This window comes from Sciurus carolinensis, chromosome 18 (assembly GCF_902686445.1).
Source record: "Sciurus carolinensis chromosome 18, mSciCar1.2, whole genome shotgun sequence".
NCBI lineage: Eukaryota > Metazoa > Chordata > Mammalia > Rodentia > Sciuridae > Sciurus > Sciurus carolinensis.
The window spans coordinates 33,042,622-33,059,692 of record NC_062230.1 but is presented as its reverse complement, the minus strand read 5'-3'; the positions used below and the strand labels follow the sequence as shown (position 1 = coordinate 33,059,692).

Below are 17,071 nucleotides of genomic sequence, written 5' to 3'. Positions count from 1 at the left end.
GAGACTGACCTTGAACTCACCCTCCTCCTGTCTCACGCTCCCAAGTTGCTGGGACTACAGGTGCCACCATGCCTGGCTAAAAGCCATTTTCTATCTTGATGATATTCATCCATCATCTGTTTTCTGTGCACCTGATTTTAGAATGTATAACTAAACCACCACTTGACTTCATAGATCCACCCACTTCACACCCCACTTTTCTTTTCACAGGGCGCAAGAGAAGAGAGTGTCCACCTCGCAAGACATTTTTACAAGGTAATTGGCAGCACAGGTGGACAGCAGTGTGGGGTGTCTTGTCTTGAGGAAATAGGACCATAGTGACTAGTTCCATGCACATAAAGGTCATGCGTCTTCAGGATATTTTAGACCTATGATTACCCAGTAAAAATGCTCAATTTCATAGTCTGCAGAGCAGTGCTCTCGGAACTTTTCATGCTCTCTTAACAGTAAAATTTTTGAGAACTCCTAGTTTGTGACAGTTTGTCAATTGAGTTTATGAATTTGTAAGTTATGAATTGTAAACCCATTTTAAGTAAATGATACATTATGAACTTACGTTCATGAGTTACATATGCTAATACATATAAATTCACTTATGAATTACCTGTGATTTTATTTACATGTGTGTGTATATATATGTATGTGTATACATATATGCTAAGAAGCCTTATGGAGCCTCTAAACTTTTATCATCAAGTCTAGTGAGATTTTATAAAGCCATCCTTCAGAATCTGAAAAATTTATGGAGATTGATCTTCAGATCTAGATGATCAGTTTTTAAATACCTAATTGGAATGGTTTTGTTTAGCTTTTTTTTCTTGTGGTGCTGGGACGTGAACCCAGGGCTCTCAGGCGTGCGAGGCATGCACTGCACCCATGAACTATACTCCAGGCTTGGTTTTATTTAGCTCTTAAGGCACATTTTTAGTCTAGTTGGGCTGCTGTAACAAAATTCTATCACCCGGTGGCCTGTCAGCAATAGAGATTGATTCTCACAGTTCTGGAGAGTGGGAAGTCCAAGAATGGCAGATTCATGTCTGGAGAGGGCCCACGAGAGGCTCATGGGCAGTGCCTTTTGCTGTGTCCTCACATGGTGGAAGGGGCAGGCAATATCTGGGGTCACTTTTATAAGGTCACTAACTCCATTCGTGAGGGCTCTATCTCCCTGACCTAGTCACTCCCCAAACACTCCGTGTCATGTCACCCTGGGTTAGGGTTCTAACAGGAATGCTGGAGGGAGGGAGACGCTGGGTCTTACCTTGGGCAGTCTCATCTTTCATCAGCATGGTGGATTAAGGCACATGTCAGGTGGTCCTAGTGATCTTCTCATTTTCAGCCTCCTTATCGCATCTCTCCGGATCCTGTTTGTCATGATTTCTCTCCTAAAAGCAGGGCTAATGCAGATCCCCTAGGAGGGGAAGTGTTGGCACTGCCCTTTTCTTATGTTTGCCATCTGCACTCTCTAAACTGCTCTCTCTGCAGGAATATTTTTAGGCCACTGCCCCTTGTTATCAGTCTGTAATGAGACAAAGTCAGGTCCTAGAATCTGGAAGTCCACCTTGCCAGGCTCAGTTGACTCCACCCAATGTCAGTGGTGGACATGCCCAGTGAGTGGCAACACTGTGGCCCCACTCACTGGGGAGGAAATCCCAGCTCCCCTCTGAACACCCAAAGCCACACTTGGCCTTTGAGTAAGGACGTGCTCCCTCTAGCCAAGCCCAAAAGAAAGCAGAGGCCTGATGGCTGTTGCCTTAGTCATCCTCAAATCTCTTTCCAGCATAACTGTTCTAAGTTTATTTACCCCCCTTGAAAGCTTTTGGAATGCAGAGATGGAAAGGCATAGAGGTGGGAGTTGCCCAGAGGGTGCTTCTTTATTAACACTAGGGAAGCCCTCCCTGGTAGAGCACTTGCCCAGAAGGCCCTGGGTTCATCCCCAGTAACACATAAGGGGCGGCTGATACGTCTGAATTTCAACTTCATTCTCCTAATCCATGTGTTTGCTCATGCTTTTATTTTGTGATGTCTGCATTCTGAGTATAATGTCTCCAGAGGTTTGGGGCCTCTCCAGGGCTGTTGCTTCTGTTCCTGCTACCTACACCGCGCAAGAATGTTCAAGTGTATCTAAAGTTCTGACAACTGGAAAAGTAGAAAAAGGATCTGTGCTTTCCCACCCTGATTCTGTAGCATGCACGTGTGGCTATTTCAGGACTTATGAACAGATAGGACAGGTGTGATTATCGTTGCCCAGTAGAGGCTACAGTTACAATGAGCATTGACATTTCTGCAGCCGGTCTCTGTGCTGTGTGTGTTGTGCACCCACTTTTCCCTCCACACTGAACGCCCCGCAGTCGTGGGCTGTGGTTGTTTTCCTTTGTCTTCCCAGGCTTGCAGAGGGGCCGTCACAGTGGAGCTGGGATCTGGCCCCAGCTTCTGTGTCACACACCTAAGTTCTGAAGGGGACCTCCTGGGCAAAGACTCCGCCCCGAGACTCCTCAAATGCAGATGGCTAAGCATTCTTAATAATTCTCTTTCAGCAGTGTAGGCCTCAGAATTTTAACATGGTGACTTAACCAGGACTACAACCATTTCTATACCCATTCTTGACAAAGGGATGATGTTAAGCAATTGAAACAGCAACTTCTGTATTTTAGTTATATTTAATGCTATTTTTGTTGTTGGTTTCTAATTAACTGCTTTGACAAAAGAACTCAATATGCCTTTTTAAAAAAGGAAAAAAAAAGGTTGAGTGGTACAGTTTGACATTTGCTGATTTGAGTGTGTGTGTTCACATTCACGTGTGCATTTTACTTCCTGGCGATTTATGAGAACTTGATAATGAGAGACAGATGGCCTCAAAGGCTGAGAGCTAGGGCTTATAACACTGTGTTTATGGAAAAAAGCATGAATAGTCTTCTCTTCCCGCCCTTGCTTTCTTTTCAGGGAGAAGACATTTTCCTGGACATGTTTGAAGACGAGTACAGAAGCATGACAGTGAGTGAGCGCCAGCACACACCTGAGTTGGCACACGCGTGCCTGCCAGACCCACGGGACCTCAGAAGACTCTGTGGGTCTGCTGGGCTTCCCGTCTGGTGGTAGAGATTGGTGGGGAAGTCAGTGTTAAATGGAGCCTTGTGATCCCTGCTGCCACTGACATTTCAGGTCACAGTCACTCCACTGTTAGGCCATGTCTGTGTTATGGATCAGAAGATTCACTATGATACCAATAGCATGGGAGTCGGGGGTGTCTTCTTATTGAGGGCCTGTTCCATGCCAGTCAGGAAAAGCAGGTTGTATGTATACTAAAGCCCTTAATCTTTACATCAACCAAAGGGAAAAGGTACTGTCATTGTCCCCTTTTTGCTGATGAGGAAACTGGGAGTCAGAGAAGCCAAATTGTGTCCCCAAATGCGCCCTGCCGATTAGTGACAGGGCCAGGCTTCCTCAAGCAGAGCATTTGGCCTTCCAGTCCCCTGCCTATCCCTATGTTCTATGCTGTTTTCTCCTTTGCTGCTGCACCAGAACATTCCAGCAGGCAGTGCCAGCAGTCTTTCCCTCTCCCTCCTGGAGGCAGCGTCCCGGGAAGCAACAGCCCAGGAGATAACAGCTTTCTGTTTTGTTCTTCTGTCTCTGCATCCCTAGCACCTGGCCCGCGTAGACACTCAGTAAATAGATGATAAATTATCCTTTTTGTGGCGATTACGCACCAAAGTGTGAAGTGATTTGGAATGTTTATAACAAGCCTAAGTGTTTAAAATGTCAAAAAGAAAAAGACAGGGTGGCTAAGTGTCTCTTGGCCTCACTGGGCTCTGGACACCAGGTCCCTCACCACATTCCAGCCCCTGCACGGCTGAGGCCTCCTTGGGGCGTCTCAAGGCTCCAGAGGTGCTCCGGTGGTGCCCAGCAGCCAGGCCTCCTGTGCCACCTGGGCTCCTGTGACTGCCTCGCTCCTGTTGATGCACACCGTTCTCTGTCACCTCCAGCTCTTCAGAAGGGCAGCTCAGACTTCTGCTTTTCATACCAGTAATCAAAATGGAATGGATTCAGGGATTATTGACCATTTTATCTGATCCCCAACTTCTCCTTCTACAATGTAATTCTCCATAGTTTAGTTTCCTGTTTGGAAATGTAAATTCCACATGTCACTTACCATGTGGAAAAACTTGTTTGTGTTTTTGTTTGTTTACTATGCAACCCTGGGCAAATTTCTTAATCTCAGAGCCTTGATTTCTCCCATCTGTACAACGGGGCCCTTGTGATGGAGCCCAGAATGGGTGTGAAGTACCTAGCAGGATGCTTCACGCAAAGTTCATGAACAAAAAAATGTCCATTCCCTTTCCTTCCCGCCCTAGGGTGCTTTCCTGGGTTTTGTTTGTTTTAATCCAGTGTTTATGGTGCGTCCTGAACAATGCCTGACATTCTAGAAAAATGCAAAGGTGACACACCCTGGGCCTATAGCCCAGGTCAGTCTTCAGCTCACTTAGAAATTCAGCCCCTGAGTGAAAGGAGAGACCCATAGGCCCTCACATGCTGCTAAAGTGCTGGAGGGGCCCAGGCCAGGCCTTGGCTCTTGCTGCTCCCCTCACTCTCCTTAGCTTAATGCTCAAGGTGCAGTGGGCCCTGCAGGCTCGCTTCCTGTGTCAGGCTGGAGGGCCTCCCTGGGAAGGCTCTGAACAGTGGCAGGAGCAGAGCAGGGGAGCTGTGAGCAAATAGGGCGGGCCGGGAGGCACTGGGTAGCCCAGGGCAGAAACAGGGACCCCACCCCTGCTCTGGAATACAGGAATCTGGAGTGGGTGCCCTCAGGCCTCTGAAGGAAAGTACTTAAAGGGTCCAAAGGAAGAAGGTAGGCAGTCTGCAATAAGTGATTCCGTAGCCCCCAGCTTCACTTTTTTAGGGAGGCTGCACTGGAGATTGAATACAGGGGCACTTTATCACTAAACTATGTCCCCAACCCTTTTGTTTTATTTTGAGACAGGGCCTCGCTACATTGCTGAGGCTGGCCTTGAACTTGTGACCCTCCTGTCTCAGCCTCCTGAGTGACTGGGACACATCTGTGCCTGGCATGCGTGGCTTCATTTAAAGAAAAAATCGGCAACTTAGGAAACACAGATGGCACCTAACTCATATATCTGCCCTCCCAAGTGAGAGACCTTCATAGAGGCTTCCTGTGATGTCTCTCTCTCCTAGATGAAGCCCATGAATGTGGAATATCTCATGATGGACGCCTCCATCCTGCTGCCCCCAACAGGCACACCACTGACAGGCATTGACTTTGTGAAGCGATTGCCATGTGGTGACGTGGAGAAGACCCGGAGGGTGAGTGAGCCCTAGATCCATCCTCCCCAGGCAGGGAAGAACAGATCTCTTGGTCCAAGTCATGAGTCTGGGTCGAACATGAACTTAGTTCATGGGTAGAGAGTGCTTCCACCAGGCGAGGCTTTCCTATGGGAGTCGCCCTTGAAAATGTCCTTGCACTGGCAGCACTGTGGGCTGCAGACAGGCTGCCTTTGCCAGGGCAGAGTGCAGTCTGAGCCCTGAGCTCTGGGAGCGGAAGCCAGGGGGCTGGGCTTCTGCAAACCACTGGGTGAGCACAGAACCTGTAGTGCAGGTGAGGCGGGTGTGAGGTCTCAGCCCTGAGATCTTAGGACCCCCAGAGATGGCGTGCTGTTAAGGTATCTGACAGATCTTGGGGCTAGGCACACGCAAATGAAATTGTGATTCTGGGGGGCCTGCGGCAGAGGCGTGTGTGGAGGGCAGATTAGTTCTCAGAAGCGGCTGGAGTGTGTTTCCGTTGTCAGCGCTTTTTTCCGAGGCGGGCGCTCTAGGAAGCAGCCTCAGCAGGGCTGCTCATGGTATTTTATCTCCCTTGTACGATCACAGTTTCTTTCTTAGAAAGCACCATAGCCTTTTCCTAGAAAATCATTCCCTAGAGGTGTGAATATCAGAGGATGATTTAGAGGAATTCATTGCACGTGACTCTAGTTATCGGCCCATATCTTCTGAGTTCATCTGTGTGCGCCCAGAGTGGCAGCAGTGTTTCACTTTGGGATTTTGGAAAGTGGGAGTGACCTGCTGTGTGCACCTCAGACGAGAGGGATCCACAGCTTTCCTCCTCCCAGCTGGCACTTTTGTCTTGGTGACCCAGAGTTACAGAGGAAGTGGGACCCATGTGTCTTGAGTTGATCCACAGTTCCAGTCGTCTCTACAAACCCACAGACCTCACCACAGGACCCACCCTGCCGGGCTACGGATGTCTTCCTGCGATGTGCTCCAGCAAGTACTGTGGCCCCACTGGCCAGTCATGTGGTTTAGTCGGTGGGTGGCACTGTTTGCACCGGTGCCCTTGGCATCCGCTCTCATGGAAGACTGGTTCTGACAAACAGGCATGGTGTCAGCTCAGCAGCTCCTCCTGGCCAGCTCCCCTCAGCCTCTGGCCTCTGAGGTGTTCCCTGGCAGGGTTCCAGTGGAACTGCACACCCACTGAGGCTGCAGTGTTCCCAGAGCTGAGGGGACCTTCCCAGCTCCTAAAGCAGAGGGTGGGCCCCGAACACCAAGAGCTGTGGCCTTGGGTACATTCTACCTTCCTTTGGTTGGTGATGCTCAGATTCTTACTATTCTTTGATATCTTTTGTTATAAAATAACTCTTTTTATCACTTCTTTACATGGATTTCCTTATTATTTCATTTACACCCACCCTAGGAGGTGGCCACTGTTGCTTTCCCCACGTCACAGAGGGAGCTTCTGAGACAAGAGAAGGTAAACCAGTATGCTCAAAGCCACCCAGGTAGTCAGGAGCTGGCCCAGCAGCGAGGCCTCCAGAGCCCAGGCTTAAGCACTCTGGCCACTGCTGCTTCCTGCAGCTGTCATCCTGCCCACTAGCCCTAGCTGGGCGGAACACAGGGATACCAAAAACACACCCCACTCCTCCAGGGCAAGGTGGGAAAGGCAGCAGTCCATGTGCTGGGCTGGCACTGAAGTGGCATGAGGCTGGGTCCCTAGTCCCACCTGGGCTGGGGAGCAGGCACCCGAGGGTGTGGCCCTTAAACCAAGCCTGTGCAGGAGTGGACTGGACAGCTCGGCGAAGGCGAAGGCCTAGAGAAAAGTGGCATGTTCTGGAACCTTGGCAGCTGCAGCTGGTGAAAAGTGAGAAGGCCAGGGCATGGGGGTGTTGGCAGGAGGGGCCCTGGAGCCCAGTGTGTCCCTGGCTGTCCCCTCTTAGCACTGTTTACTGCCGTCATATGTCCTCAGTTGGGGCAGATGGTCCTATCCATAGGAGGGGAATGGGAGAGATTCAAGGGTGAGCCGTCAGGCATGTGGCTTGGGGAGGTTGGCTGTCCACTCTGGGCCACTGTCTCTTCATCTATGAAGTAAAATGTCCCTATCTTTCCAGACATAAACACAAAAGTCCTTGATGCTAGTGGTTCTTTTCCTCTCTTACCCCTCATATTTCTCAAGTTCCTGGGGCTGTGTCATCCGCCTCCCTTGTCCCAGATGGAATGCACAGACCAAATGCCCAGCTGAGGTGCAGATAGAGCCTCCGGGGGCATCTGGACTTCCCTCAGGTCTCTTGTTATGTCTTTGTTTACAAAAGCAGCTCCAGAGTCCCCAAATCCCTGGGTAGCAGCAGAATGATATAAAATAGGGCAGACCCCTCAAAGGAAAGTTGTCCACTATGGAAAAACTTCCTTTTGTGATTCAAGAATGAGTTTTTGAAGGTGAGTGTTGGCCATTCATCTCAGTCCAGTTCCCGTTGCAAGACTGCTGTCTAGAATCAACTGGAAGCTTAGCTCCTCGAGCCCATTTCAAAAATCAGAACATAGCAGTGTTTCTTGAGTTTGAGGTAAAGGAAGTATACAGTTCAGCAAGCAGTTGGGGCTTATGGAATTTGTTTCAAGTTTTTTGCTTGTATTCAAAGAACATTCCATCTTACATCTTTTGATTCAATCAATGTCTTTAATGTCTTTCTTTTATTTACCAAATAGACACTTAATTTTTAGGAGGCTGGTCCTGCTCAGAAATCCCACCCTTTATTTTCCTTGAGGACTGGTTCAGATAGTTCAAACAGCCCTGATTGGGCGATCACTCCTAACTTGTGAAGTATTGATTGACATGTTTGTCAGAGAGGCACTGGATGCCCGCACACCAGAAATGCTGGGCTGTGCCTAGGGTGCAAAGGGGAGCAGAGAATGTGCTGCCGTCTGGGCTTCTCTCTTTACCTAGGCTGAACATTATTCACACCCCCCTAGGTAGCAGGATCGACGGCAGGCTGCACTCAGGACTGCAGGGAGGCGTGGCCGAAAGACAGGTGGTCCTTAGCAGAGGGATCAGCAAAAGCTGTTCCGCAGAGTTACTTCTAAGCAGAACCTGAAAGACAAAAAGGAGCCAGGAGGCACTTTCCAGGCAGGGAACAGCCCATGCAAAGTCCTGAGGTGCCAAAAGAGTGCCACATGTTCCCGGAGCAGCACCCCCACACATAGCCACTGAAGGTGGAGGACAAGGGAGGGGGCAGGAGAGGAGCGCAGAGCCTCTGGGCTTCGCAGACCCTGGGAAGGGGCCTAGCTATAAAATCATTCCCCCTGCTTGCACTTTATAACTTATACCGGTTATTCTTTCATGTGACATATTTGTGGAGCCTGTTCTGGGTGCCAGGTCTGTGGGGACACAAGGAGCAGGAAGTGCACAAGTAGCATGAAGTCAGACACAGCAGCACCAGTGCTGCTGAGCCATGCCAGCTCTGAGCGGACGTTCATGTGTAAAGAAAGGTTACAGGTGCTCATGGGGTCTGATGGCCACGCTCCAGCAGAACTTAGGACCCGGCTGGAGCCACCCTGCACATAGGGCAGTTGAGAGGCTGCTAAGAAAGAACACAAGTCCATGCATCAGACCATCCGTGGGCCAAATCCCAACGCTAGCTGTGTGACCTTGCATGTTTCTTAACCTCAGGGTCCTCAGGGACCCTGCCCCTCAGCTCTTGCCCTCAGGAGATGAGAGTGCAGCTGAGAAATGAGCAGCCCAGTACCTGGCAGTGAGTGCTCAGGTGTGGGCTCACAGTGGCGGAGCACTTGGCACCCAGGATGGCAAGGGTAGGTCTCCAGCCATCTAAACCCACTGAGGCTTAGCGCTGGAAGAAAGAGAATTAGGCCTCAGACTTTCTGGTGACCCTCAAGTCTAAGTTCAAACTCTGACCATCTTCATGTGGCAATCTTGGAATCCATTCGCAGTGAATGCATTTGCACTGAGTTTTATTTGTCCCCATATCCCTTCCCTGTTCCCTTGTCAACCACAGCAGTTTTTGTGCTGAGGGAAATAGAACATTTTGCTTTACTTTTTGGATGTGTATTACATGTTATGGAAAATGCGATAACATCTCAACATTTTCAAAATCAGGGAAAAGCTCCCAGGATTCCGTCACCAAAGCAGCAACCTACAGGCCCTTTGTGGCTTCTCCCCTTTTTGTTCACGCGCACATCTTCTCTTGGTGGCAGAAGTGTGCCCTGGCCTTGCTTGTATCCCCCGTCCTATTTTACACTTTCCCCGTAGCACAGGAAGTTTTTGTGCCACGGTATAGTTTTGGTTTTGTTTGTTTTGCAATGCTGGGAGGGAGCTCAGGACCTCCAGCCTGCTGGGCAAATGCTCCACCACCGAGCTGCACCCTGAGCCCGTGACAGTTGCAATAAACGGGATTCTTGTGACTGCATTAAGGTTTTTCTGGCAACTTTTGCCACGGTTTACTTAGACATTTTCCTGCTGGTAGGCATTTTGGTTGTTTTCGCTGTTACATTGTTTTCAACTGAACTGTAATGAGCCGCTTTGTGAACACAGCCTCTTCTTTCTTTTGAATTGTTTCTTTAGGATAAGTTCCCAGAAGCGGCATTTCTGGTTCAGAGGGTATGGAGGTCTTTCTGTGCCTCTATACATTGCCGTTGCTTTCCCGTGGGTTGCGCCCATCTTAAACTGCTCAGCACCTCTTCAGGGTGACTGCCTTTCACAGCCATTTCCACGCCGTGGTGGGCTTCTAACCTGGGCGTCCCCTGAACTGAGCAGTTTGCACATGCAGCAGGGACAGGGAGGGCAAGAGCTGAACCAGAGCCAGCCCCATGCCGGGCACACCCCTGCGCCTCTCCTTGCCCCTCCCATTCGTGCCTCCCGGCGCCCCATTTCCGGAGCATTAGCTGGGCTCAGGGAATCCATGTGTTCACTTAAGCCCCAGCTTGAGCCAACCTCTGTCTGACTCCAGATCCGCCCTCCCGCCCCTACTTACTGGACTCATTCCCCAGAAACAGTGAGCTCGCCAGAGTTTGCCTCCAGATTCATTGAAGCAAAGAAACTGGAGAAATCACTTTATATTTGAGCTTGGTTGATCAGCCTCGCTTTTTAAAAGTTAATTTGTCCTTCTAGGGTCAGCCTTCTTGTTAGTCTGTGAAAAAACCCAAAAGAATAATAATTTACCTGAAAGAATAATAATTTGCTAAAGTTTGCATCTTTATTTAGCAAAAAGAAAAGAAAAGCACTCAAACCTGGGTCTCAGGCGTTGGCTTGACTGTTCTTAAGACCAAGGAGTGTGGTTGGAAGAACACAGACTCGGAACGCGGTATTGCACCCAGCAACCTCGGGCAGGAGTCCTAATGTCCCTGAGCTGGTTTCTCTGTCTGCAGAATGGGAGCCACACGGGATGTTGAAAGGTCTGAAGGAGGTGACACACACAGCCCCACACAGTACCCAGTGGACTGCGTGTCGTCAGTGTTTCAGGGGGTGGTAGAGTCCGTGTGTGACCCTCTTCCTCAAGTTTTAGTATTCTTGATGGGTTTTTGGCACCGTGGCGGTGGTCACCATGCCCACCAGGCCCTCGTAGACCCCCGTGGGAGGTGGCTTCCGTCCACGTGGAGCACCTGCCCTGTGGGAGTCTACCCTTCACCTGCCCCTGACGTTGAAGTGCACTCTTCCTACTCTTGGAAACCAGGAAAAGTAGTGGGATTTCATTTTATATATTTTATATTCTATTTTATATTTTAAGTAGTTTTATTTTTTGTGTATATTTCTGGAAATGTCTTCCATTTGTTGTTTGCCAAGCAAAAGCAGATATCTTACAGAAAGGACTGCGTTAGGAGCCAAACCCCAAGCTCCTTTCCTGTTTGCTGGAGAGCCTCAGGCTTGCCAAGCCATGGCAGAAGACAGTCACAGCGCATCTCTGTTTCTCATCTGCTCTGGTCCTGCTGGAGTTGTCCTTCAAAGCCCCAAGGGGAAGGGAGGTCCAGAGACATGAGGTCCCCTTGAGTGGAACCTGCCTGCATTGGACCTTTTTCTTGTTTTTCATCGTCCCCAAGGTCTTATCTCTTACTTGAGAGCTCAGACTGCCACATATTCCCAGTGACCACCCACATCTTGGGCCTTCTACACTGGACTGGCACAGGGCTAAAGGACACAGCGCCTGACTTTGCTGAGTCTCAGCCACTTAGCATCTGTGGGCTGAGGTCACTCTGCCCATGCAGCTCCCTTTTTTCTTCCCTGAGGCCTTGAAATTGCAATGAGTTACCCACAACCCCTGGTAGACAGTAGGTGCTTACTAAATATAAGCTCTTTTGATTTTTTAATGAAACTCCACATCTTTTTCTTCTGATGACAGTTTATGAAAACTGTCCTTTAAAGTACTGCTAAGAGTATTCAGGTCAGACACCAATGCCATCACCGCCATCACAGTGTGAGCTCTGTGAGTTGCTCAGCAGACTGCAGTGCTTCAGGAGGGGAGTGCCCTTCCAGTGTCCTCCCCCAGGAGACTGGTCCAAGGCCTCCCACCAGGTGGGGGCCAGGGCAGGAGCAGGGAGGTGGGCTGAGGAACAGCCTCATACCCAGGACCTGACGAGGCCGTGTAAGACCTGGGAGACACCTCATGTATCCTACCTTCACGTGCCAGGGCTGTCCCCATCAGAGCTGTGAATCAAAGACCTAAAGGCATGCTGGAATTCATCTTTGTGCGGTTCACCTGTGGTGACAGTGGTTTGTCCCTTCATTCTTCTCTCTGCCCAGCATGGCTTCTGTTGAGTGGCCGGATGGCTGGGCCTTTATGGAGTGCTGTGCTGGTTGTTCCCCTCCAGCATATATCTCAGGGCCATCTCGGGGCCCTTGGCATTAGAGATTGTTGTGCCCACTTCACTGATGAGGAAAATGAGGTCCACAAAAGTCAGGGGCCTTGCCCAGCACAGTGGAGCTGGGAGTCCAGTGCAGACCTCTGTCTGGTTCTGAGCTGCGTCCCTCCACTAGGTGTGTCATTCCACATCAGGGAGAAAGGCCTAGATGTGCTGTTTTGTGGGGACTGCCCCTCTGCTTCCTGGCTCAGGTTGGTGGCAAGCCTCTTCTTGGGGCTAAAAGTTGCTTCCTGCCCAAACTTCACTGGCTTCTGGGGACTCTGCCTTTTCTCTGCTTTCTGGAGATGCGTAGTGGCCTCCCTGGGTTCTGACAAACAGCTCTGGCATGGATTGGGAATCCCTGGCAGAGCTGGCTGAGAAAGCCCGAGAGGCATTCAGGGGTTGTCACTGCACACCTGCCAGGTGCCAGGCCTTGGCTATCAGCAGCACAGTCCCAGGCATAAGCCGAGGGGCCACAGTGGAGGCCCTGTCCCTGGAGGACAGAGCCAGCATTTTAATTGGCTCTCACCAGCTCTGAAGACCATATGCATCTCCCTGCTTGTCCCCTACTCCTCCTTCAGTGGGCAATGCTTTCACTAGCAGGGCAGGTTTCCACGGTCCCTGCTGGTGTCACTGAAAGAGGCCTGGATTCTAGCCCTCCTCAGATGCATGGCTGTAGGCAGCTCCCTTCACTTCCTTGGGTCTCAGTTGTCTGTCTCAGGTGCCAACTGCTGCGGGGGGATATGTGTCAAAGGTCACGTGACTTTTGAGGGATGACAGATGCTCAGTTGAGGTAAAGTGACCCAAACCTGAACTGGTGGGTAACTGAACTTGTCTTTTCCCCCATACTTTTTATTGTTGCACATAGTCACACATAATGGTTGCAACTTTTGTTGCACATTTGTACATGCACACAATCCACTTTGGCCAATATTGTTCCCCAATATTCCCTTTCCTTCCCCTCCTCCCATCCCCTGGTCCCTTTCCTCTACTCTGCTGAGCTTCCTTTGATTTTCTTGAGATCCCCCTCTCCGTCTTTCTTTTCCTTTTTCCTCTCTAGCTTCCACACATGAGAGAACATATGGCCCTTGACCTTGAGTTCAGCTTACTCCGTTTAACATGGTGCCAAACTGGTGTCTTCCTGTGAGAGGACCAGGAGCGCGTGCTGGGGGGCTTTGTTCAGGGTCTTCCCTCTCCTCTCTGTAACCAAGCGTCACCGTGCAGTCTCTTGGTACGGGCGCCTCACTGGCACCTCTGCGACTTCACTCTCTCTGCTCTCTGCCATCCAGGCCATCCGGGTGTTCTTCATGCTGCGTTCCCTGTCACTGCAGCTGCGAGGGGAACCTGAGACCCAGTTGCCGCTGACTCGGGAGGAAGACCTGATCAAAACCGACGACGTCCTGGACCTGAGTGAGTTGGCTGTCTTGAGTCATTCCAGGGGGGCAGGGGACACAGGACCCTGCTCTGCAGTCACACTTCACTGTGTGAGGGTGGGTGTGTGGCCTACATTATGTACTGCCATTGGCCTGTGACCGTGAGCCAAGGGTGTGCTTATCACCTGAAATTTTTGAAAACGAGGGCCCCAGATTCTTGGCATGTGGATGTCAGTCTACAGGTTCTGCTCTCTGGAGAATAGGGGCTTTGGTGAAAGGTTGGTGCAGGTGACCAGAGGCTCCAGCAAGGGTGGGCAAGCTTTAGGGTCCCTTCCCTCCAAGCCCCAGCAGAGCTTGGCTTTGATTGGTGTTGTGTGTTATGAGTTTCCTGTGAAGTCCAGTGCGGGAAGGATTCTGCTCCTACAGAAAGGAAGCAAATCCCCAGTGTTTAGGTAAGGGTCCGCAGGCTGCTCACGTGACCTTGCAGGGCCTCAGTGTTCTCATCTGCAACATGAGACTGAGATTTAAAGGGGATGACGAGTGTGGAGGGCCAGAACCCATCCCCTATTTGCTTTTTTCTCCTTTTGCCATGGGATATGTGCACACTGGAGGACAACATGGTTTTCTATGAAAAGCTTTATGGCATAGTAAGAGTATTGTAAGAGATGGAAAATCAGGCTGGCTCATGGAAAAAGACTGGAGAGCTGCTGATGGTCTGGAAAATCCAGGAGTAGTTCTGTGGTGAGGCATGGCTGGCTCTGAGCACTCAGTGTCATCCAGAAGCAGCCCTTTGAACCCTCAGCTCTTTGCCTCTGGTCCAACCTCATCCTCAAGAGGGCTTTCTCCAGGTGGTGGCAAGATAGCTGCTAGCAGCCCAAGATCTGCTGCAGCAGCGAAGCAACCTTGACGGAGATTTGTTGAAGTCTAGGGTAGACTGTCCCTGCCCTGGTCTGGGTCATGGCCCGCCCTGAACCAGACAGTGGTCAGAGCACATGAGACATTGACTGTCTCAGCTGGTTCACATGGCCAGCCCAGAGCTAGGAGGTAGGGCCAGTTCCTTCCGAACCCCATCCCCTGGGAGTGAGGAAGGAGGGATCCACAAAGAATACTCCGGAAAAGGAAGTGGAGGCTGAATAGGCAGAAACAACAGGTGGCCATTGTCTGTTGTGGTGGCATTGTTATTTTAAATCAGCTTTATTGATTTATTTAAATCAGTTTATTTTGAGGTATGATTTACACATAGCAAAATTCACCAAACTTTAGTGTATAATTCAGAGAATTTTAGCAAAACTGTTCAGTATGATCATGATCCAGGTCCTCGAAGTATTGGCTTTTGAGACTGATATCCCTGCCCTGCTGTATACCTCCTTAAGTAGATGAATGAAACCTCTACAGCCCATTTCCTCACCTGGAAAGCACTTGCCTAGCATTTGCGGGGCCTCGGGTACAATCCCCAGCACCTCACGCACACACACACAATGGGGTTGGCACTTCTTAGGTAACAGGGTTGTTCTGAGGATCTGGTGAAATGCGATGAGCAGGCATCATACATAGCATGTAACCGTTTGCAGCAAACTGTAGAGGGTTTGATCTGCTAATTAAATGATTCTCAGAATTGTGTTTATTACCTGTCTGATTTATTTTTTCTGGCCTTCCTCTTGTTTATGCTCTTTGATCTTGTCCTCTCTTGGGAAAACAAAGAAGCTGTGACCCTTCTGTGCCCATCTCCTTTGGCCCTTTCACCCTTGAGAAATGGCCACAGTGATTTCTATAAATTGATTGAACTGGCTGGAGAGAATCATAAACCAGTCTTTCTCATTTAATCCTGGAGAAAAAGGGAAACAGCTTGCTTTAAAGGGGGTCTTTCCAGCAGGCACTGAGAGTGTTTGCATCCGTGAAATGGAATTAAATTTTATGCTGGGAATTCACATTCCTTCCCTCCTCCCACTAGGAATGGCCTGTTGAAATAAAGGTTAAAAGTATTTCACTTATCAATTTTAATTGATTAGATTGCTAGTTGAGATCACTTAACTGAGCCTTTTTGGGTAGTTGGCCATTAAGAAAGTAATGACTGTCTGTCTTTACCCATCCTGATTGCAAATTATGTCTTTTGCTGAAGAGGGTGGCATTCAGAAAATACTGGGATCATGGATTTTAAAACCACATGATACAGAATAAGAGCATGTGTCATTGGTTGACTTTTGTGTGTGTGTGTGTGTGATTGTGTTGCTGGCAGCCTAACCTGGGATCCTGTCTGAATCCTAGCTTGCTAGATTTGGCCACCCTACCACATAAGAAATATGCGAATGTTATAAAAAGGAAAAGTCAATTTTATGCAGTTTGATCAAACTGGGCATAAGTAGCTAGACTGCTTCTCTGCAGGTCCCCTAGAAGTGGTTAGGGTTTATAGAAACCAAAGCCAGGTGGTACACATGGGTAGATTTGGTTAGGCTGTGCTAGACGGTCTGGGCAGGGGTGCATCTTCCAGGCCTGTGGGGCCTGGCTTCACTCTTGATTTGAGGGAGTTTCAAAGTTAAAACAGCTTGGAGCTTTCAATTTTAAAAGGGCCATTTGATTCGTAAATGCTAGAGCTCCTCACCTGCTGTGGCTGAAATCACCCTTACTTTTCAATGTGCAAAATGTCTTCTCTGTCAAACTGTGGAGCACACCAGGAAGCAGGATGGCTGGAAGCTGGGCACACTTTATCTGTCTGTTAGGTGAGGAAGCCAACTCGGGGAGAGGCGTTTGGGGTTGGTCAGCTGGTATCGCCCTTGATAAGGTTGAGGCTTAAGGAAACCCAGCTCCACCTGGCAGGAGGCGGTGGCATAGAGCAGCATTTGCTGACCTCCTTGCACCTCACCCTTCAGTAAGAAACCTCAGCATGAAGCACACTCCCCAGCAGCCAGCCCAGGCTGGTCAGCTCAAGTGTTTGCTGACCAGCAGCAGGCTCTGGCATAAAAGGTGGCCTCTGCAACAGAGTAGCAAATATGTCCCCATTCAGGAAAGAATCACCCTGGCCATGGTTGAAGGGATGCCTCTTTGGGTTTTTGATGGAAAGGAGAAAAGCACAGGAGCCACAAGGCTGAGTCTGCTGAAGGAGGGAGAGAAGGAGGAGGAGATGGGGAGAAAATACCGGGGGGAAGCCCAGGCCAGAGGGATGTGTTTCAGACAGAACAGTGCCCTGACCCTGCATGTGGGCTCTTGGCCTCCTGGTTGCACAGTTGGGTTTCCCCTCCCCACCGTCACCCTTTCTAAACCACCCCTGCCCGCTCAGCATATTAAAGCCCACAGAGGTGTGATGTTATTGCCTCTCTGAATACTTCCCTAACAGGTACAGACTTCTCAAGTGCCCCCAGCCCTGGTTGTTGCTTTGGGCTGGAAGTGGGGGACGGGAGCATCTCCTGGAGGTAGGGCCCATACTCTTCCACACACGCGTTTCCAGCCTGGCCCATCAACGTGCAATTTGACCACCTCTGGTGTGGTAAGAAATAATTAGCTTTGTGACTTCCCAGGTCTTACTGCTTGTGACTCTCAGTGGCCTTGCCTTTAAAATGGCTCTAGGAGACCATCCAGGGAGA

The 17,071-nt window shown here is 49.8% G+C and overlaps 1 protein-coding gene across 6 annotated transcripts in view; it reads left to right on the top strand.

The window, feature by feature from the left end:
- Positions 1 to 17,071, top strand: part of Clec16a (C-type lectin domain containing 16A) — a 190,029-nt gene that overhangs the window by 83,506 nt on the left and 89,452 nt on the right. For all 6 annotated transcript variants that reach the window (XM_047533059.1, XM_047533057.1, XM_047533058.1 and 3 more), the window contains 4 exons: positions 211 to 255; positions 2,941 to 2,991; positions 5,185 to 5,313; positions 13,410 to 13,530. In XM_047533059.1, the coding sequence (XP_047389015.1) occupies positions 211 to 255; positions 2,941 to 2,991; positions 5,185 to 5,313; positions 13,410 to 13,530 (346 nt within the window). The remainder of the gene's footprint in view (positions 1 to 210; positions 256 to 2,940; positions 2,992 to 5,184; positions 5,314 to 13,409; positions 13,531 to 17,071) is intronic.